The 22,467-nt window shown below is 42.3% G+C and overlaps 1 protein-coding gene across 38 annotated transcripts in view; it reads left to right on the top strand.

The window, feature by feature from the left end:
• The first annotated feature begins 3,112 nt into the window (after positions 1-3,112).
• LOC110528539 (ral GTPase-activating protein subunit beta) overlaps positions 3,113-22,467 on the top strand; it is a 57,837-nt gene continuing 38,482 nt past the window's right edge. For 16 of the 38 annotated variants that reach the window (XM_090241913.1, XM_090241906.1, XM_090241910.1 and 13 more), the window contains exons 1-12: positions 3,113-3,504; positions 11,279-11,492; positions 13,318-13,520; positions 14,526-14,695; positions 15,130-15,316; positions 15,574-15,705; positions 16,308-16,489; positions 16,889-16,936; positions 17,729-17,827; positions 18,165-18,221; positions 20,046-20,197; positions 20,402-20,618. In XM_090241913.1, the coding sequence (XP_090098039.1) occupies positions 11,316-11,492; positions 13,318-13,520; positions 14,526-14,695; positions 15,130-15,316; positions 15,574-15,705; positions 16,308-16,489; positions 16,889-16,936; positions 17,729-17,827; positions 18,165-18,221; positions 20,046-20,197; positions 20,402-20,618 (1,624 nt within the window). In that variant the 5' untranslated portion in view covers positions 3,113-3,504; positions 11,279-11,315. The remainder of the gene's footprint in view (positions 3,505-11,278; positions 11,493-13,317; positions 13,521-14,525; positions 14,696-15,129; positions 15,317-15,573; positions 15,706-16,307; positions 16,490-16,888; positions 16,937-17,728; positions 17,828-18,164; positions 18,222-20,045; positions 20,198-20,401; positions 20,619-22,467) is intronic. The other 22 variants (XM_090241933.1, XM_090241931.1, XM_090241929.1 and 19 more) reach the window with 2 other exon arrangements.

Here is a 22,467-nt window from a genome sequence, read left to right as displayed (position 1 = left end):
CAGGAGGCCTTTTGGTAGGCCATCATTGTAAATAAGAATGTGTTCTTAAACTGACTTGCTTAGATAAATAAAGGTTCAATAAAATTAACATTAAAATTGGTTTGTGTGTGCATGGCGCCATCTCCTGGTTACAGATGGTCTTACAGGGTGATTTCTAATATGTGTATTATTACATTTTATTTGGTTAAAACAGTGAAAGATAATAAAGAACCGAGAATGTCCATGAGAATGTTTATACAAGGAGGATGACATCACCCAGCAAATAGAACTCTGACATACTGTATCTAATTCAAGATCAATTTGATCTATTGATATCCCCATACCCCACAAAGGCCAAATCAAATTACAATACCTGACTTTTTATAACATAGATCAGAATATAATGAAAACATGTATCAGTAGAATGAAATTCAGGGGAATTACACCCCGATAGTAACCCTGTACAACCGTCTAGAAGTCTTGTGGGCTTACATTCTGCAGCGGTAATCGGTCTGGTAATACTAGGCTACCTGTTTATGGGTTGAAACCAATATAGTTTATGGTCTTGATCTTATTTGAACTGTATCTCTATGTTATTGCTTCACATTGTGTGTATATTACTTGTTGTGTGTATGTACTGACATGTATGTGTAACTGATAGATGTACACACACACACACTTTTAAATGTATGTACATTGTTAAGTCTTTTGTCTGTAATGCATTTTTTGTTATGTGTCGGATCCCAGTAAGACTAGCTGTCACCGTTGTCGTCTGCTAATGGGGATCGTAATAAATGAAAATGTTTACATTAAAACAGTGAACCTGACATGCCGTGGAATGTGCAGCCAGATCCTGCTAATGATTTGAGTATAACATTTATAAAAACATGTCATCACTAGGCCTGCAGAAGAGTCAGGTGGCATCCTATTTTGACAATAACGCTGCAGGAAATAGCTTGAGAGTGGGACTCAAACCTATGATCTTGCATCTGTTAGTCCAAACAGCTAAATATATTATGAAAGGAGGTCGTAACTGCTTAGTTGTTGGTGTTGTGCCTACACTATGTATACAAAAGGTATGTGGACACCTCTTCAAATCAATGGATTTGGCTATTTCAGCCACACCCATTTCTGACAGGTGTATAAAATCTAGCATAGAGCCATGCAATCTCCATAGACAAACATTGACAGTAGAATGGCCTTACTGTAGAGCTCAGTGACTTTCAACATGGCACCTAAATAGGATGCCACCTTTCCAACAAGTCAGTTCATCAAATTTCTGCCCTGCTGGAGCTGCCCAGGTCAACTGTAAGTGCTGTTATTGTGAAGTGGAAACATCTAGAAGCAGAGTGCTGAAGCATGTAGCGCGTAAAAATCATCTGTCCTCGGATGCAACACTCACTACCGAGTTCCAAACTACCTCTGGAAGCAACGTCAGCACAAGAACAGTTCGTCAGGAGCTTCATGAAATGGGTTTCCATGACCGAGAAGTCGCACACAAGCCTAAGATCACCATGCGCAATGCCAAGCGTCGGCTGGTGTGGTGTAAAGCTCGCCGCCATTGGACTCTGGAGCAGTGGAAACGTGTTCTCTGTAGTGATGAATCACGCTTCACCATCTGGTAGTCCGACGGACAAATCTGGGTTTGGCGGATGCCAGGAGAACCCTACCTTTTTTTTTCTTGTATTATCTTTTACCAGATCTAATGTGTTATATTCTCCTACATTAGTTTCACATTTCCACAAACTTCAAAGTGTTTCCTTTCAAATGTTATAGAGAATATGCATATCCTTGCTTTGAGTCCTTAGCTACAGGCGTTAGATTTGGGTATGTCATTTTAGGCGAAAATTGAAAAAAAGGGTCCGATCCATAAGAGGTTCCCATTGGTAGGATTGACGTGCTCATAGTTCATCTATTTTATTATCCAATGTCTGTACGTTGACTAATAGGACCTATGGTAAAGGCAGATTACCCACTCACAAGGCACCCAGACCTACGCCCCCGACATCTCTGTCTCTTTCTCCCGCGAATGACGGGGATGAGGGCCTTATCGGGTGTCTGGAGTAAATCCTTTGCGTCTGACTTGTTAAAGGAAAAATCTTCTTCCAGTACAGGGTTAGTAATCGCTGTCATGATATCTAGAAGCTCTTTTGGGTCATAAGAGAGGGTACAGAAATACAGAAATGGTTTATCGAGATCAGTGTGGAAGAACTTGACTGGCCTGCACAGAGCCCTGACCTCAACCCCATCGAACACCTTAATTGGAACCGCGACTGCGAGCCAGGTCTAATCACCCAACATCAGTGCACAACGTCATTAATGCTCGTGGATGAATGGAAGCAAGTCCCAGCAGAAATGTTCCAACATCTAGTGAAAAGACTTCCCAGAGGAGTGGAGGCTGTTATAGCAGCAAAGCGGGGACCAACTCCATATTAATGCCCATGATTTTGGAGTGAGATGTTCTACTAGCAGGTCTCCACATACTTTTGGGCATGTAGCGTAGTTAAGCCAATGGCACTTATATAGCTCTCGAGAACGCAAGGCCATACAACCATTGGGTTCTCGTTTGAACCATTGCCCACAGCGCAGCAACTGTCCCGACGCTCTGTCTAACTGCAATATGGTCTTGGAATCATATGAAAAAATACTTTCATATCACCACAAATTAATATGACAAATACAAAATATCCACTTACTGTGCTCTGTTTTAACACATATTCCCACTGAGGTGTTTTGCACTGAACATTGACCTGAACTATGACACTTCCTGAGCTAATGGAAACTCGGAAGGGAACACAAACAAAAGCTCGCTGTGTTCTACGAAAAACCTCAGCGGACATCAATGGTAAAACAACTAACATTGAGATAATCTTATTTTTTTCTTTCTTTTTTGAGTTTTCAAGGATTCTTCCAAGCTTTTCACACTTCTCTTATCTTTTCTAACTCCCTTTCCTGTTCTTTTCTAGCAAATGTTTCTCCTTTCCTCATATACTTTGTGTGCTTCCTTTCCTCATATCCTTTGTGTGCTTCATTTCCTTTCCTAGTTCCCTAGTTTCCTTTTCTTCTTCGATAGCATATTTCCTTATTTCAATTCTTAGATCCTTTTCATCGTGGACTGGTCAAATCCAATAGAGGGCGCATTTGAGCTGAATAATATTATGAACGGGTACATTTAAAGGGCTACACAGCTCATAATTAAACTGTTTTGAGAAACGTTATTAAACTGTCGATTCTAAGATTCTTTATTTTTCTTGTGTAAAATATTGTGCATATTCTGAGAAGTATATTTTATTATTCCAACAACCTTCCCTTTCCCGCCGGCTTTTTTTAAAGTCATGAGATGTGTGACCGACACAGTTCAGTGGTCAGGCTAGCCGTCAGCTGGATGACGTCGGTGCAAATGTAGCTATGCTTGTCACTGGATGTTGATTTACTTCAAATATGGTTCTGCTATATCGTCGTTTGTACTGTAAAGTTTGCTGAGAATACGGACGGTTGATATGACAGTCTTTCCCTCTGACACAGGTAAATAGCTGTCTTGGTCTTGTTTTCATTAACTAGCTTAGCCAACTATCTAGCTAATGCGGCCTACAAAATAACAGTGAGACAAGGGAATCGAGTTCACACCACGTTAGCTTAGCTAGTTGGTTCAAACTTGCTTACTAGCCAGCTTTCCTGTGTCTACGGGTTGTGACAGCGTACTAAGTTGCCTATACTAGCCAAGTTATCCATGCATTCTGTGCAGTTTCGACTATGCTAGCTACATGCCATAAGTAATGCTTATTTTGTAAACCAACTAACGCGTTAATGTTCCATTACATGGAGACTTTCGAGCCAGCTAACTGGACTTTCCTGCCTGAACCAGAGCTAGTTTGACCTGACCGTTTCTGTGCTAGCCAGCCAGTTAGCTATCGTTAGTAGTTGAACAAAACAGCCAGTGTGTGTGGCTCGTTCAATCTGAGACTGATTTCTCGAAGTTTATCATGTAGTTGTCAGGCTTTTTAAAATATTTCTTTTATTTTTGTACATAGAGATAATTAGATTGTGCCTAACTAGCTAGCCAACAACCTTGAGTCATAACAATTTCTGTTGGCTAGTTAATGTTTTACTTACAACTAGTTCGTTTTGTCTGACCTAGCTAATAGCAAGCTATCTCTAGATGTAAATGTGCACTTAGTTATTGCTGTACATGTCTTCTATGAGTTTCAATAATACTTTTTTACTGCGTGATGAACTTTTACGGCTGTGCACCTGAACAGTGCGTGTCTCCAGTCCACTCATTGGCGCTTGCAAAGGTGTATTAGTAGGCAGGGCAAATCCGTTTTAGTGATTTTTTGTTGTTGTTGGTATATCACAAAATAAATCCATCGCAGCACGTTTGTTGACTGATTCGCCATTTTTTTAAACCTAATTTAGTACAATACCGTTGGAAACTAGATGGTAACTTTACAAGTAAAGTCATTGAAAGACGTTTATTTAAAGCAAAGCAGTTACATATAGTCAACGTTAAATGTAGTAAAATAATTGGTCCTCGTTACTTTAAGACTACTATATCAACCTTATTACTTTGGGTTGTGTGGCAATTAGATCACAAAAATGTCTAAGCTATGGTTTTTGCGTGTGAACTGAAAGAAGGAAGGCATAGGACAAAGCCATCTGTCACAAAATGGGAATTAAAAAGTAGGATTATGTGGACAAACACTTAATTCTGTGGGTTTCAGATAAATAAATGCACGATTTACTTTTGTAAAACGTTCAGGGTAAATTAAGTTTGATTTTAGTTGAACAATGATGTAGTGATAAAAATGTTTTGGGTTATTATCTGTGGAGATGCATATGATGGTGCTAGTGATGCCAGCTCTTTAAATGTATTTTTGTGGTAGGTGAAAAACTATGGGAGGATAGCTTCGTATGTAGACCTACTGAAAGCTATCAGTAGGTCTATCTAATAGACTGTTAGGCTAACAGGGATCACTAAAAAGTCAATTTTCTGAAGAAAATGTGGTGTACTTGCTAGCTTGTTTTAAAGGTTGTATGGTTTTTAAATAACTTATAGTAGTGGTAGTGTCTGCAGTAGTAATGGTAGTGACTCGCTGTAGTTGAAAAAGTAGGTAGATGAAAATGTTGGTTGATAGAATAGGATAACCTGTGAAAGTTGGTTTCGTGTTTCATACTTGAAATATTCAAGATTTACCCTCCAATAATTGTATTATATGCAAATGTAGGCATATTTAAGTTGTTGTAATTTATAGTGCAGACCAGATCAAAGCTGGTATGAACCAGAGTTAGCTAGCTACAACCAGGACCAGAGCTAGTACAGAGCAGTAGTTGTGCTGCTGGTTCTTTGGGCCCTACAGTATGGGCATGGTCAGTAGTTGTGTTGTTGTGGTCATTAGTTTTGTTGGTCAGTCATTTTGGTAAGATGTTTCATTAGTTGTGGTAGTGGCCAGTCACTGTGGTTAGTAGTTTTGATAAGTAGGCTTTGTGGTCAGTAGTTGTGGTCAATAGTTGTGATTGTGATCATTAGTTGTGTGGTCAGTAGTTTTGATAAGTAGCTGTGCGGTTCATTAATTGTGATAAGTAGTTGTGTGGTTGGCCAGTACTGGTAGGTTGTGTTTTAGTAAGTAGTTGTGGTCAGTGTCTAAACTACAGTTGTTGCTATGAAGAAGTTGTCTCCCTCGGAGTCACCCATACCGCCCTGCAGTTGCCTTGGCAGGCATGCTTCCTCATGACTAAAGCCAGTGTGAGAAACATGCTAACAAACATTTGTGCTATAAATAAATACTGTACCCACAAAACATATTTTCTAGATTCATGATAGTGTTAGACAAAGCAAGGAAAGTGAACTTCAAAATGTGGTGTAGATGTATTGTAATTTGTGGTTGTTGGTCGCTAATGAATCTGCTAGCTTCTGACACTGCATCTAATGAAAGCAGTTCATGGTTTACTAAAACTGCTCTAACTCTTAATTGGTAGAAGCTATTCATGTTTGGCTTTCTGATTTGGAAGGCATAGAAGTAGAAGAAGCTTCCATACACTAAGTTTGTCAGACTTTTTGGGGTAGTGGTCAACATGGCAGTGTGTGTGGGGGGGGGGGGAGACCCCCAGCTCTGCTAAAACCATTGACAACTACACGACATGGCCAAAATGTGGTCACCTGTTCGTCGAACATCTTATTCCAAAATCATGGGCATTATCATGGAGGTGCCCCCCCCCCACCCCCTGACTGCCAGATAGTGAAGCTTGATTCATCACCCCAGAGAATGCGTTTCCACTGCTCCAGAGTCTTAATGGTGGCAAGCTTTACACCACACCAGCCAAAGCTTGACATTGCACATTGTGATCTTAGGCTTGTGTGCGGCTGCTTGGCCATGGAAACTCATTTCATGAAGCTCCTGACAAACATTTATTGTGCTGACATCAATTGATCATGTATTTTCAGGTATGTGAGGGCAGCCAGTTGGCTTGCTTCATCAGAGGTTAGGCTTTTTGGAAAGAGCTAGACATTTTATTTATTTTATTTAACCTTTATTTAACCAGGTAGGCTAGTTGAGAACACCTTTATTTAACCAGGTAGGCTAGTTGAGAACAAGTTCTCACTTGCAACTGCGACCTGGCCAAGATAAAGATAAGCAGTTCCTGGCCAAGATAAAGCAAAGCAGTTCGACACCTACAACAACACAGAGTTACACATGGAATAAACAAACATACAATCAATAATACAGTAGACAAATCTATATACAGCATGTGCAAATGAGGTAGGATAAGAGAGGTAAGGCAATAAATAGGTCATGATGGAAAAGTAATTACAATATAGAAATTAAACACTGGAATGGTAGGATGGGCAGAAGATGAATGTGCAAGACATCATCCTGCTAAAGTTGTCAGGGACTACTGTCATCACCACTATGGATGGCAAGCAAATCAAACAAGTTTTGGATATAGCCATCTAATTTCTCCCCTGACAGTTAGCTTGTTATCTAGCCATGTTGATGTGATCTGTTATTAGCAAGCTAGCTAGCCAATTTGACAGGCGACTGATATTGTCGCCTGTCAAATAGTGACTGATATTGTGAGGCTACCCTCACATATCTGAAATGACATGCTCAATTTATGTTTCCTGATCAAGAAAAGGATGCAGAGTTCTGACTATGCTCTTCAAGAGGTGATGATATTACAACCAAATAGTTAGCATTTTATTTAATAACCCCTTGAAAATGGCACGCAGTTGTCAATGGTTTTAGTGGAGCTGCGGGTCTCCTTGCCCCCTAGTAGGAAAATAGAATGCTCTGTACCTTATTGTGACATTTTATTGGTAACAAACTATTCAGTTCCGATTTCAGATTTGTATAAAAAGTTACAGAAAATGTTGATGCGGTTACTAAAACAACTAACGTTTTATTGGTACCAGATAATTCTGTTCAGATTTCAGATTTGAATAGAAGGGAAGTAGACCAAGATGTCATGCCCTCTAACTTTTTGTCTAAGTTGTTGACAAAGTGGTCAAAGTTTCAGACTTGTGTCAAAAAAATGCATCTACAGTGAATAGAATGTTGAAAGTGATGTCACAATAGGGAGATTTAGAATGTTGAAAAAAGTCCCATGACCGTGGATGAAGATGGACAACGTTTAATAGTTTAAAAAGTATATTTAAAAAAATGTATGTAAGCAACTCAATCCAGACCAGTCTACATGTTTAAGTGGCATTTCTAGCTTAAATGCTGTAAGAGGAGTCGTGTTCCTAATAATAAAAATAATGCATTTGTCAAAGATTTAAAGTGGGGACTCTGCTTCGCAAGGAAAATTCAATTTATATTCTTAAAACTTAAATTGAAAATGACACTATCGCTGCTTCATGTTGACAAGGCATTTTGAGTCAAGTGGTTCGCCAACATGGTAAGTGTAATGCAACACTTTTTTTTTTTTGTTAATCCCTTCGATATTACGCTGAAATCAGTAGAACAGGGGGCAGATGTTTGGGGTGTATCGCTGTTTAACACTTTTCAAAGGCCACACGGAAACTTAGAATAACCTATGCATGGTTGGTTAGCTGAGAACTTGTAGAAGGCTTATATTATCACGACTCAGGATATGCAGACACAGGAGGCGGATAGTACAGTTCTCAGATATTTATTGTAAACACGGGGCAGGCAAAGGGCAGGTTGAGGACAGGCAGGAGTTCATGATCAGGTCAGAGTCAGGCAGGTACAGGACTGCAGGCAGGCTCGGGGTCAGGGCAGGCAGAATAGTCAGAACCGGGAAAACAACTAGGAAACAGAACTTGAGAAAAAGGAAGACCGGAAAGCACGCTGGTAAGACCTGACAAGACGAACTGGCAACAGACAAACGGAGAACACGGGTAGAAATATAACGGGATATTGGGAAGATGGTCGACACCTGGAGGGGGGTCGATACGAGCACAAAGACAGGTGAAACAGATCAGGGTGTGGTATAAATACGTATTTTGGAATGTCCAATGTTGATTTCAAGAGGCTGCCATCACGGGAAAGGGAACAGACTACTTTTTCTGTTAACTTAAAATAATCACGACGCGGCACAGGATCTCAACAGTGACAACGGTTGACTACTGTTTTAAGTGTAAGTTTGACCGTGAAATCCATGTATTGGTGTGTGGCCAGCAACCTTTTATAGAGCGACCACCCCGAATTGTCCGTGCCATTTCATTAACTCTGCGTTCTAAGTCCTGAGCATCCCAGAGTGTGTGACTAAATCAATGGTACAAAACCAAAGATATTTATCTATTTTAAGCAATCAATCTTACATGCTGACCAGACCGTCGCGTGCGTTACAAAATAAATGAACACATACATGTTGTTCAATCATTGCAACAACATTGTTCACCAGCGTCTGCGTTGCCAGGCGCTGAAATAGAACTTGGTTCTATTTATGACACTCGACGCGCTGCAAGTCATGCTTCTCCTCATTGGTTTTTAGGAGCATATTCCCACATGGGTGATTGAAAGAAACTAAGGTCTACACTCCAGGCCAGTCGATTGTGGTAATGCACCTTAAAGTTGGTTGCCAACCACCATATAAAGCCCAAAGATGAATAAGAAGAACCCTTATTATTAATCATTATTAATTAGTCAGAGTAGAGCACTTTGTGCATGTCAGGAAAAATAACAACCCAATGTTTATATCCCAGGACAATAGCCACAGCAAGCTAGCTAGCTATATTACCATAAATGTTTAATGCTTTTTGACCTGTCCCCAAATTAATATAATTGGTTCAGAGTTTGTGTTGATATTTCAACCTGCGTGTCCCTGATCGCGTCTGGTGTGGGGCCACAAAATCAACGCACGTGTGCGGTCTGGTCAGCATGTTATGTCATGATGACTATAAACTTTTTTATACTAACGTCAGCAATCTGAGGTAAAAAGCATGTGTAATTCCACTCCATTTTTATGGGGTGAAAATGCAAGCTTGTGTAAGGTAGTAACACAAACTGTCCACATTTTAAGGAAATTAGCACAATATACAATAACTGAATATGGCAAAGTAATTTGACATGTCAAGTTAAGATGATAGTGTATTGCAACAACAATATAATTCTCTCATTATAACCATTTTAGAGAGGTTAAAAATGCTCTCAAACACAGTTTAACCGAGTGCTCTAGACTAGAGCGTATTGGCTGCACAGCCTGAATGTTTGATGTTCCTTGTATTAGTGGTCTGTACAGGATAGACATGGTACCATCCAATAAAATGCTTACTCGCAGGTTCCTTCTCAACAATGCCATAATAGTAGATAAGAATACGAACATAAAGTAAATGGCATAGTAGAATAGAATAAACATTTTCTCGGAAGCTTTTAACTAAATTTATAGTCACATTTTTATGTGTTTCGGGGATTGGAGGGCAAGTGTTTTATTATTATTGCTAAATAATGCATAATGTAAGAGTCTGATAGCAGCAGTTGTGGTGTGTGTGGATGAGTGTACTGTATATCTGTGTGAGTCCATGTGTGGAGAGTCCGTGCAGGTGGGCAGTCCAGTTCAAGTGTGATTTTGGCACTCAGTGAAGCCCTTTCTGTCAGCAGATCATTCTGGAAATAACAGGCCGAGGCTCTCTTCAGTTCAATGTTAACTTGTTATATATCTAGCGCCTATGCACAGCGTTCGTCTACTTCAAATGTGCCTTATCACGCATAGTTCGCCTTTGACATATGTTGACTTTTCAAGCTACATGAAAAGGTCATTCGGAAAGTATTCAGACCCCTTGACTTTTTTCTACATTTTGTTCCAGCCTTATTCTAGAATGGATTATATCGTTTTCCCCCCTCAATCTATACACAATATCCCATAATGATAAAGTGAAAACAGGTTTTTTTAATTTTTGGGAAACTTATGTACATTTTGTATAAGTATTCAGACCCTTTACTCAGTACTTTGTTGAAGCACCCTTGGCAGAGACTCTAGCCTCAAGTCTTCTTGGGTATGATGCTACAAGCTTGGCACACCAGTATTTGGGGAGTTTCTCACATTCTTCTCTGCAGATCCTCTCAAGCTCTGTCAGGTTGGATGGGGAGCGTCACTGCACAGCTATTTTCAGGTCTCTCCAGAGATGTTCGATTGGGTTCAAGTCCAGGCTCTGGCTGGGCCACTCAAGAACATTCAGAGACTTTTCCTGAAGCCACTTCTGCGTTGTCTTGGCTGTGTGCTTAGGGTTGTTGTCCTGTTGGCCGATGAACCATCACCCCACCATCACCCCTGAGCACTCTGGAGCACGTTTTCATCAAGGATCTTTCTGTACTTTGCTTTGTTCCTCTTTCCCTCGATCCTGACTAGTCTCCCAGTCCCTGCCGCTGAAAACCATCCCCGCAGCATGACGCTGCCACCACCATGCTTCACCATAGGGATGGTGCCAGGTTTCCTCCAGATGTGACCCTTGGCATTGAAGCCACAGAGTTCAATCCTGGTTTCATCAGACCAGAGAATCTTGTTTCTCATGGTCTGAGAGTCTTAAGGTGCCTTTTGGCAAACTCCAAGTGGGCTGTCATGTGCCTTTTACTTTCTGAATGCACTGTATGCCCACCCATGTGAAGTCCATAGATTAGGGCTTAATGAATCTATTTCGTTTGACTGATTACCTTATGAACTGTAACTTAGTAAAATCTTTGGAATAGTTGCATGTTGCATTTTTATATTTTGTTCAGTATATGTAATGGTTATGGATGTTTTATTCAAGTTACAAACAGCTACAACTAAGTCTGCTTCAGGCTGGAGCCATCAGTCCACTCTGTAGTTATTCTGACTTAACCCCTCTCTGTATACACAGGTAGCAATCCGACCCAGTAGAAGCAAAGGCCATCACCATGTACTCGGAGTGGAGGTCTCTGCACCTGGTGGTGCAGAGCGACCAGGGCCACCTGAGTGTCCTTCACTCGTACCCTCCGGCAGTTGGGCGCGATGTGGCCAATGCAGTGGTTAAACCCCTGGGGGTGACCCTGGGCACTCCGTCCACTGACAGCCTGCTCAAGACCGACAAAGAGGTAGGCAAAACTGCACAGTTGTTTTGGCAGAGCTGAATCGGATCGGTGTAACTAAGCCATAAGGGTGAAGACTTAGTTTCAAGTTTTAATGTCTCATGCGTGCAAAAGTACAGTGAAATGCCTTTGTTGCAAACTCAAAACCCAGCAATGCAATAATCAATAACAATGTGTTACTAGAAAAAAACACGAGAAATGAGAAGAGGTATGAAGGAAACAATAAGTAAGTAAGCATACTATATACAGGCTTGCCCCCCCTCTGTTTCCTGTAGTCCATGATCAGCTCCTTGGTCTTACTAATGTTGAGAGAGAGGTTGTTGTTCTAGCACCACCACGCTCCTCCCTGTAGGCTGAGATTTGACTTGACGTGGCCCAAGTGTTGCGGTGTTCTATTCAAGGGGAATAGAAAGTCAAGTTAGAATACCTATGACTTTCTAAGGTAGTATATTTTTTTCTCTAAGTATGGTGATGGTATTGTCAAGGTCCACTTCATTCATTATTCTATTGAAAAGTAAGCGTTTCTTCCCTCTTTAGCGCCAAGTTTCTCTGACATTTGTTTTTGAGGAAATAGGCAGAACATAAGCTACATGACCCTTACACGCCCTTGATGGGCTAGGCTTTTTCTGTCCCTTATTTTTACAAAACCAAGGAGGCTGAACGGTCACCTGCACATTAGAAACTACCTCCTGGTGAATGGAAACAGTTTTTTTTATTTTTTTCTTATTTTGTTTATAACTGCACACTTGACTGAAACACACACCTCCCCCTCTACATTCCATTGTGTTTTCAAATCTATTCTCTCTCTGATTTGTTGCTGGGTGAAAAATAGTCTTTGGCTTTTGTCCCCATTTTTTTTGTCTGTACTGCTCACTTCCTCCTCATGTTAGCCTTGTAGCTCGGACAGCCCCAGGTCTCTGGGCTCGCCTGATAACATTGAGAGGATTTCCTGTGTGTCCCCCTGGGGCATTCAACCTCTGCAACTTTATTGACTGTTTCTTCACCCCAGTGGACTACGGCTCCTTGAGCCAGTCCCTGTCCCAGTAGCCATTTAGATAAGGCTTGATTGTAATAGGGCCAGGCGAAGGAAAAATGTAAGCCGTCTGCCAAAGAATGCACGCATGCCCTTACTAAGTGCCTCCTTGTCATTCCTCCTTGTTTTAGTTCGCCTGATAATTCTCTTAACATAGCACTGGGCTCTGTGAGTGCAACTCACACAGTAATGGCCTATAGAGCTTGTGTTTTGTACAACTATCCCATTTTTGAGATGGTAGTATTTTAGGATAATACTATATTTGGTAGATAAATTGATAGTTCACAGCGTGGTGGAACCAGCCAAACAGCTGTGTTCACCTTCCTGTTTTGACATGTGACGTGATTATTGAATGGTGAACACAGCAAGGCTGGTTCCACCAGGCTCTACTTCACCTACCTTTCAAAGTTAGATGACCCATCCCTTTACCCCTGTGTTTGAAATTATTTAATTTCACAACAATCATCATAATTAGGCCTAAACACTTTTCTTTTTAACTCAATGCACAAATAGGCCATCTTTATTTTGATTCACTTTCAAGTGATAAAACATTCATCCATCTTGTCCCCATCTATTCAGCAATCACTGACATCTGACTGTCCCCATCTATTCAGCAATCACTGACATCTGACTGTCCCCATCTATTCAGCAATCACTGACATCTGACTGTCCCCATCTATTCAGCAATCACTGACATCTGACTGTCCCCGTCTATTCAGCAATCACTGACATCTGACTGTCGAGCTTGTCCCCGTATATCCACCTCTTTCTAACAACATAGTTCTCTGTGATTGACAGGTGAAGTGGACGATGGAGGTGCTGTGCTACGGCCTGACTCTGCCTCTGGACGGGGACACGGTCAAGCTGTGCGTGGACGTCTACACTGACTGGATCATGGCGCTGATCACTCCTCGCGACTCCATCCCCCAGCCCATCGTCAAGGAGCCCAACCTCTACGTGCAGACCATCCTCAAACACCTCTACAACCTCTTCATGCCCAGGTACAAGCTGTGTGTCTGTTGTCTACGTTCTATTTAGTTGCTAACTGTCTGTCTCCACTCTAGCTGTGTGTCTCCGCTCTAGCTAGCCGCTAACTGTGTGTCTCCGCTCTAGCAAGCCGCTAACTGTGTGTCTCCGCTCTAGCAAGCCGCTAACTGTGTCTCCGCTCTAGCAAGCCGCTAACTGTGTGTCTCCGCTCTAGCTAGCCGCTGTGTGTCTCCGCTCTAGCTAGCCGCTAACTGTGTGTCTCCGCTCTAGCTAGCTGCTAACTGTGTGTCTCCGCTCTAGCTAGCCGCTAACTGTGTGTCCCTGCTCTAGCTAGCCGCTAACTGTGTGTCCCCGCTCTAGCTAGCCGCTAACTGTGTGTCCCCGCTCTAGCTAGCCGCTAACTGTGTGTCCCCGCTCTAGCTAGCCGCTAACTGTGTGTCCCCGCTCTAGCTAGCCGCTAACTGTGTGTCCCCGCTCTAGCTAGCCGCTAACTGTGTGTCCCCGCTCTAGCTAGCCGCTAACTGTGTGTCCCCGCTCTAGCTAGCCGCTAACTGTGTGTCCCCGCTCTAGCTAGCCTCTAACTGTGTGTCCCCGCTCTAGCTAGCCTCTAACTGTGTGTCCCCGCTCTAGCTAGCCGCTAACTGTGTGTCCCCGCTCTAGCTAGCCGCTAACTGTGTGTCCCCGCTCTAGCTAGCCGCTAACTGTGTGTCCCCGCTCTAGCTAGCCGCTAACTGTGTGTCTCCGCTCTAGCAAGCCGCTAACTATGGGGTATCTTATGTAATGTTCTACATTACAACGTCTTGACCTTAAGGCTCCAACCTCTAAGTTGCAGTACATTGCTTATGCAAAATGGTAATTCCAAATAGGGACAGATACCCTTCATTAGTTCATCAAAGCAAACTGCAAGGCTTGGAGAGAACGGGAGTATGGAAGAGGGAATGGTCAATGGAGTGTTTATTACAGACTTCTCTTTATAAAAGTGGTCTTTAACTCGCTCTATTCCCTCCCTCCTCTCTCAGGCCGGAGCACTACAGCCCCATGCACTTCCGCTTATGCCAACAGGTGCTGACGGCAGTGTTGAAGCTGGCCAGGGAGTCGGGCAGCGGCATGGCCCGGGAGACCTGGGAGGTGTTGCTGCTCTTCCTGCTGCGCATCAATGACACTCTGCTAGCCCCGCCCACTGTTGGAGGTCAGTCCATCAGAACAGATGCAATTAGGCTGCCTTTACACAGGCAGCCCAATTCTGACCTTTTGCCCAATTATCATCAACATCTGATTGGTCAGAAGACCAATTAGTGGAAAAATATCAGAATTGGGCTGCCTTTGTGAAAGCAGCCTTTGATACTTTTCGTAGTGTCGTGAGGAACTTCTCACATCCACTAAGTCAAATTTCTACTTGGTCTTCCATTGATATGAATGCATAACTAATAGGTAGATGTTAGGTTTTGTCCCATAATGATTTTGGCTTTGTTGCTAACATGACTATTTAGTTCCAAATGAAGACGCGTTGTTCTTTCTCATATGCTATTTTATGCACCTAGAACACCTAGAAATGTTGGATGATGAGTATTCACCCATTCTTCCTATTCAAAGTTACTAACCCCTGGTCCCCATCTCTCTCAGGTGGGATTGCGGAGAAGCTGGCTGAGAAGCTGATCAGCGTTCTGTTTGAGGTGTGGTTCATGGCCTGCACACGCTGCTTCCCCACACCGCCCTACTGGAAGACGGCCAGGGAGATGCTGGCCAACTGGAGGCACCACCCGCCCGTGGTGGAGCAGTGGAGCAAGGTCATCGCTGCTCTCACTTCCAGGTAGCCAAACCCTGTGTTTGCAGGCTTTTGTTTAAGCGCAGCGCTCAAACACATATGGGTCCCGTTCAGTAGGACGTAACGTTTTGAAACAAATGTGAGTGCTCAAGTTCAGGTAGGACAAACTAGTTGGATTACAGGCAGGAGTCATTTTCTCTCAGCAGTCAATTCTAGATATTAAATGTTTGTTAATGTTCAGATAAGAAATGGATGAAATGGAAGGTGTAAATGTGTAACGTAAATGTTCTGTTTTGGTACAGACTGTTACGGTTCACCTACGGTCCGTCCTTCCCTCCGTTCAAAGTCCTAGAGGAGGACGCCAACCTCATCCCTATTGAGATGGACAACGACTGTGTGGCTCAGACCTGGTTCCGCTTTCTGCACATGCTGAGGTGAGTTCCACACAGCTAGCTCTCTGGGTCTGTATCACAGAATGGGAGTTGTTACTGTTACACCTGGACTGGATTCAGTATAAATACTCCCCGATGACCTCATTTTAGTGTAATAAAATAATACTGGGATGACTTTTGGATCATCATCCGAGACGGATCACACTGTTTGTTCTCTTTTGGTGAAGAACGTCAAACATCACATTTTATGTCACATGCGCTGAATACAACAGGTGTAGAGACCTTACAGTGAAATGCTTACTTACAGGCTCTAACCAAAAATGCAGTTTTAAGAAAATACCTATAATTTTTTTTTTTTTTTTTTTAAGTAAATGATAAGAATAACAAATTATTACCTGATCATACTGGATGGACCTCACACTTTATTTTATTTTTATCCAAAGGTACAAGAAAATGATTTTAAACTGCACCCCCAGATGATCTAAGAAATTGATCTGGGAACATATTGTCGTGAATAATCTATTAGGCTACATCAATTGAACTGTTATGCTCTCGTGGCTGGGTTGTGGAGAGAAATAACATGCTCAGGACCCATTTTTGCACCCCAATGTTAAAAGTCCCCCCTCCTGCTCCTTCTCTTGCAGTAACCCGGTGGACCTCAGCAGCCCTTTGACGGTCAGCTCCACGCCAAAATTCCAGGAGCAGCTGCTGGGGGTGACCGGCGTGCCCCAGGAGGTGATCCAGCATCACCCCTGCCTCAAGCAGCTGCCCCAGATCTTTTTCAGGGCCATGAGGGGGGTCAGTTGCCTGGTGGATGCCTTCCTGGGTAAGACTACCTCATCTCACCTTAGCGGTGCTTTTTCTTCATACTGTTACATTTGACTTTGGCAATTAATGTACTGTAGATCTGGGCCCATATTCACAAAGCGTCTCAGAGTAGGAGTGCTGATCTAGGATGAGGTTTTCCCTTATATATCATAATAAGATGACATCGACAGGGGGGGGACCTGTTTCCAGATCAGCATTCCTTACTCCGAGACGATTTCTGAATATGGGTTCTTAAAAATTGTATAGGTGTGATAGTAGTTCCATCTTGTTCGCTGACAGGCTAGCTGGAGATTTTGCTATATTTCTTCCACCGATCCAATCCCTTCAGAGCAAGTTGTCGTGTTATTGCTGGAGCACTTCTAACCAAGAGATCATGTACATATTTCCTCCCCTCTAGGTGTCGGGGTCGCAAAGAGAGAGATTCGAGAGAAACTGCCCTCTTATGGTACTTAATAAACTGCATCTTTGTCATTCAAATGAAGGGTGGAAGGGCTCTGATTTTGTTGACGTTGATCATGGAAAGATGTCATTTGACTTAGTACCACCTTGATTTTATGACCAGCAACGACTAAAGGGTTTTGTAAATGGGTTGACCCACCACCTTGTCCTATCTTTTTTACTGGCTTTTCAACAAGAACCAGCCATTTTCAATTGAAAAGAGCTTTTTATTGTAATTTTCTCCTTTCATTTCTCTACTGCCTTGTGCCCATTGTGCTACACCAGGGCTCTCCAACCCTGTTCCTGGAGAGCTACCGTCCTGTAGGTTTTCATTCCAACCCTTATCAGGAGGGTATCTCTCCAGGAACATGGTTGGACTGCCCTGGTCTACACCACCCAACAGTCTTAGACTTCAACCATGTTTGTACTTCTGAAATCAAGCAGACCTCTCTGCATTTTGTCCCTATACTTTATCGAAGCACTGTCACGCAGGGTATATACTTCCCTAAATCTCTTGACATCCCCATGTTTAAAGAAACTGGAGCACATACATTTGAAGTAGTGTTGCAAGCTAGAAAAAATATATTTTGGTTAATAGTAGTAGACGCTCGTTTTGAAAATCACAGACCATTTATTATCTATGTGGACAATTGTGTTACAGTACACAAACACAGAATGTCTTTAATAAATACCTACTATAACTTGTTGAGTGATAATTTGGCCCAACAACTAAACCTACATTTTGTGTTTCAGCTTTTTTGTCATTTTCCTGTTCTTTAAAAAAAAACTATTGTTCTAGTTTCTTCTTCTTCCCCAGAAACAGCACTAGTGTCTCTCTCCCTGTCAGGAGTGACAGTTTCTCCTAGGAGCAATATACGTGACAGACTTCCCTCTCTAGGTACACTACTAAACCGGACCTAACCCAATCAAATCCAATCATTAACATTGCACAAGGGTCTATTTGCATAACAAACAGGATTTCCTATAACGGTGTTTGGGCATAAGACAAAAAGGTGCCACACTTCCAGTCATGAAAAACAACATACTCGTAGACATCTATGAAGGAAAAAAACATTCACTGTTTCAGAATGAGAAACTGCCAAAGCTGTTTTTGATTCTTCATTTCGATCGATGGCCGTGTCCACTTGCCAAAAATAGCAGGTGAATGTTGTCATGGTTGGTTGGTCGGCATTCTGATATTCCAAGCTGTACTTTGACCACTTTCTTTCCCTCAGGTGCCGCCGTGTCTAGGAACAATTTCCGAGAAAGGCTTCATTCCATTCCCTCATATGGTACTCTGTAGTAGTCTGCTCCCAAACAATCATAAAGGGAGCTGAATACGTTTTGATGGATTTGCTGGGGTTGGCAAAAAGCTGATTTGTGTGGTGAAAGTAGCTGGTGCATGCACTTAAAGGGCAACGCCACCACTTTTAAACTTTTCATTATCTCCAGCTCAATACTAGTGTCAACATATATGTGAAAATTACGCTTCTGTAGAAACTAATATGAAGTTACGAAAAGTTCTAACCGAGGACATCATAAAAAGTTTAAACATTTTAAACTGTGATTTTCACAGTAAATCTATTAGATTCGCAGTGATGTGGAGAGCAAAAAAACACCCTCCCTTGGACTAGAAACTTGTTGCCGGTTTTGAAAATCACAATTCTTTTACATCACACTGTGATGTCACAGAGAACCTTGTTTTTTTTAGGATCATATATTTTTAATCAATTAGAAACGTGCTGGTATCACATGTGAACACTGGTTTGGTGCTGGAGATGATGATGATGATTAAGAGGTTGAAAAGTGGTGGAAATGCCCTTTTTAAGCTGCTGTGTCAAACAATTGAATCCATAATCACTTTCAGGACAGCAGTATCAAACTGTCTCAATCTGGAAAACCTCACTTCCCTACCCCTGTATTTTGGGCCTTTCTATATAGGCTAGTAGCAGAAAAGCTTACACATTTTGCAGCATTGGCCTATTAGTAATTACCCTCGCTTTGACTATTATTGTAGTATTTTAGCAACACTTGAATTGAAGCAGCCTTTCATGATTCTGTCAATAGAATTGCATAATGGCTAATATAGGTATGGTAAGGTATGACTGTTTATGACAATCAAACCTGCTCGTATCGTTCCTTATCAACCACAAAATAGATTTGATCAACTTTGAAACTTATAATAGAGATAATTGGTTGGGAAAAGGGTTGTCCTCTTCCATGGCCTGTTTGGAGAGACATTGTGTGTGTGTGTGTGTGTGTGTGTGGCAGCATCACCATGGCAATGTATGTCAAGTTGCTTCAAGACTTGTGTTTTAAAAAAACATATCCTTGTTAGCTTAGCTAGCAAACCCACTAAACGGACCATACAGTCCAATTAGCATCTGCAGCAGTTTAGTGCACCATGTTGCATCATCAACACTGAATTCTGTGAAATCAATCAAATATATTTATAAAGCCTTTTTTACATCAGCAGATGTCACAAAGTGCTATACAGAAACCCAGTTTACCTATAAATTGTTTTGGGCTTCACTGAAAATGGCAGGAATAGGTTTAGAGGGTCTGATCCATGTGGTAATGTGAAGCACTCACCCAATCAATGCCTGAGTTTACTGTGTCAGTGTGGACAGTAAGTATATGCATGCATGTATGTATCTGTTTTGACAGACTGAGCCAAGCATCTGAATAAGTAGTGTTGTCAATCAAAATTGTCCGTTTAGCCGCCCCCAAGGCTATGAAGCTAAAATGTGACATTGGGAAACTCGATCGATCTATTGTGGTGTGGGTTTTTCTCTTAAAATATGTGTATACTTATTTCTATGTATTTTGTTTTTTACATTGTTCCTTATCTGTGGTGAGTATCCCCCTGCAAAGAAGATGTATCCACATCACATGGCTTGTGCATTTTGATCTGGTATCTTTTTCTCTTGTGGAGGAAGGGTGAACCTCAAAGATGATGAGCTGCCAATGTTGACGTTACTAACATCCTCCCTGATCCGAGTGGCGCTTGTAACCAAAATATGGGTGGAGGGGAAATGGGACTCCATTGGTCCTCGCTGTTTTCACCTGAAACACCAGAATGTCCTCTGATGTCCTCCGCTCTCTTTCTCCCTCAGGTATCTCCCGCCCCCGGTCGGACAGTGCCCCACCCACCCCTGTCAACAGACTGAGCGTACCGCCGCCTCCCACCACCACCAACACCACGCCCCCTCACAGCCGCCGCAACAAACCCACGGGGGTCATCAAGACGGCCAGTAAAACCTCCACAGTAAGTTCCTACACCAGAGTTGTTTTTTCCTCAGATGGCCCATTTCTATCAGAGTAAAATGGGAGAAATAAAGCATCCCTTTGCCAAATAAACCTCAGACGATCATAGGAATAAATATTAATGTCCCTGAATATTCATATTCTTACTATGCCCATTTGACATTTAATTCATTCCTGGTTATCCCCTACCCTCCTACCCATCCAGGCGAGCATGACGCACCAACCCAAAGTGTCCTACCAGCCGTCCTCCACCTCTCCCTTGTCCAGCCCCAACCTGACCAGCTCTGAGCCCCGGCCACTGCCCGCCCCCACCAGGCCCAAGGTCAACAGTGTCCTCAATCTGTTTGGCCAGTGGCTGTTTGACGCCGCGCTGGTGCACTGCAAGCTCCACACGGGCCTGAGCCGAGACAACAGCTTGACTGGTAAGGTCAGGGTCGGATATTAAGTGTCAAAAACTGGTTTGACTTGTATTGTTTGCGTCTCAATAGTCTAAAGTTGCTTCCGCTCTCCTTTATCGTCTCCTCTTATTTAGCTGTGAAAAAACAGGCCAGGGATGTTGAGAAACATTATCATAGAAATATAATACCTAGAACAATTCCTACTACACTGGCTCTGATGTCAAATGTTTCGAGTAGCCTTCCACAAGCTTCCCACAATAAGTTCAGTGAATTTTGGCCCATTCCTCCTGACAGAGCTGGTGTAACTGAGTCAGGTTTGTAGGCCTCCTTGCTTGCACACACTTTTTCATTTCTGGACACACATTTTCTATAGGATTGAGGTCAGGGCTTTGTGATAGCCACTCCAATACCTTGACTTCGTTGTCCTTAAGCCATTTTGCCACAACTTTGGAAGTATGCTTGGGGTCATTGTCCATTTGGAAGACCCATTTGCGACCAAGCTTCAACTTCCTGACTGATGTCTTGAGATGTTGCTTTAATATATCCACACAGTTTTCCTCCCTCATGATGCCATCTATTTTATGAAGTACACCAGTCCCTCCTGCAGCAAAGCACCCCCACAACATGATGCTGCCACCCCCGTGCTTCACGGTTGGGATGGTGTTCTTCGGTTTACAAGCCGCCCCCTTTTTCCTCCAAACATAACGATGGTCATTATGACCAAACAGTTCTATTTTTGTTTCATCAGACCAGAGGACATTTCTCCTAAAAGTAGGATCTTTGTCCCCATGTGCAGTTGCAAACCGTAGTCTGGCTTTTTTATGGCGGTTTTGGAGCAGTGGCTTCTTCCTTGCTGAGCGGCCTTTCAGGTTATGTTGATATATGACTCGTTTTACTGTGGATATACTTTTGTATCTTTTTCCTCAAGCATCTTCACAAGGTCCTTTGTTGTTCTAGGATTGATTTGCACCTTTCGCACCAAAGTACGTTAATCTCCAGGGGACCGAACGCGTCTCCTTCCTGAGCAGTATGACAGCTGCGTGGTCCCATGGTGTTTATACTTGCGTACTATTGTTTGTACAGATGAACGTGGTACCTCCAGGCGTTTGGAAATTGCTCGCAAGGATGAACCAGACTTGTGGAGGTCTACAATTTTTTTTCCTGAGGTCTTGGCTGATTTCTTTTGATTTTACCATGATGTCAAATTTTCTGGAATTTTCCAAGCTGTTTAAAGGCACAGTCAACTTAGTGTATGTACATTTCTGACCCACTGGAATTGTGATACAGTGAATTATAAGTGACATAATCTGTCTGTAAACAATCGTTGGGAAAATGACTTATGTCATGCACAAAGTAGATGTCCTAACTGACTATAAACTATAGTTTGTTAACAAGAAATTTGTGGAGTGGTTGAAAACCGAGTTTTAATGACTCCAACCTAAGTGTATGTAAACTTCCGACTGTAGTGCACTACTTTTGATCAGGGCCCATACCACTTTTTATAGAGTGTAGAGCTTTCATTTTAAAGGCAGTCAGGATAAATCTTCACCCAGCACAGCCAGAAGAGGACTGTCCAACCCTCATAGCCTGGTTCCTCTCTAGGTTTCTTCCTAGGTAGTTTTTCATAGCCACCGTGCTTCTACACCTGCATTGCTTGCTGTTTGGGGTTTTTGGCTGGGTTTCTGTACAGCACTTTGATATATCAGCTAATATAGAATGGCTGTATAAATACATTTGATTTGATTTAAAGTAAGTAAAAATGTACTTTATAGTAAATATCCTCTGTACCGTTCCATTAGCAAAACGTTTGAAAACATTTCTCAGCTCAACGAGATCTTAGAGGCATCTTTCAGGGGTTTTCTCAGCTCACTGA

This window comes from Oncorhynchus mykiss, chromosome 7 (assembly GCF_057628025.1).
Source record: "Oncorhynchus mykiss isolate SJ-2025 chromosome 7, ASM5762802v1, whole genome shotgun sequence".
NCBI lineage: Eukaryota > Metazoa > Chordata > Actinopteri > Salmoniformes > Salmonidae > Oncorhynchus > Oncorhynchus mykiss.
This window is presented reverse-complemented; position numbering and strand designations above follow the sequence as displayed.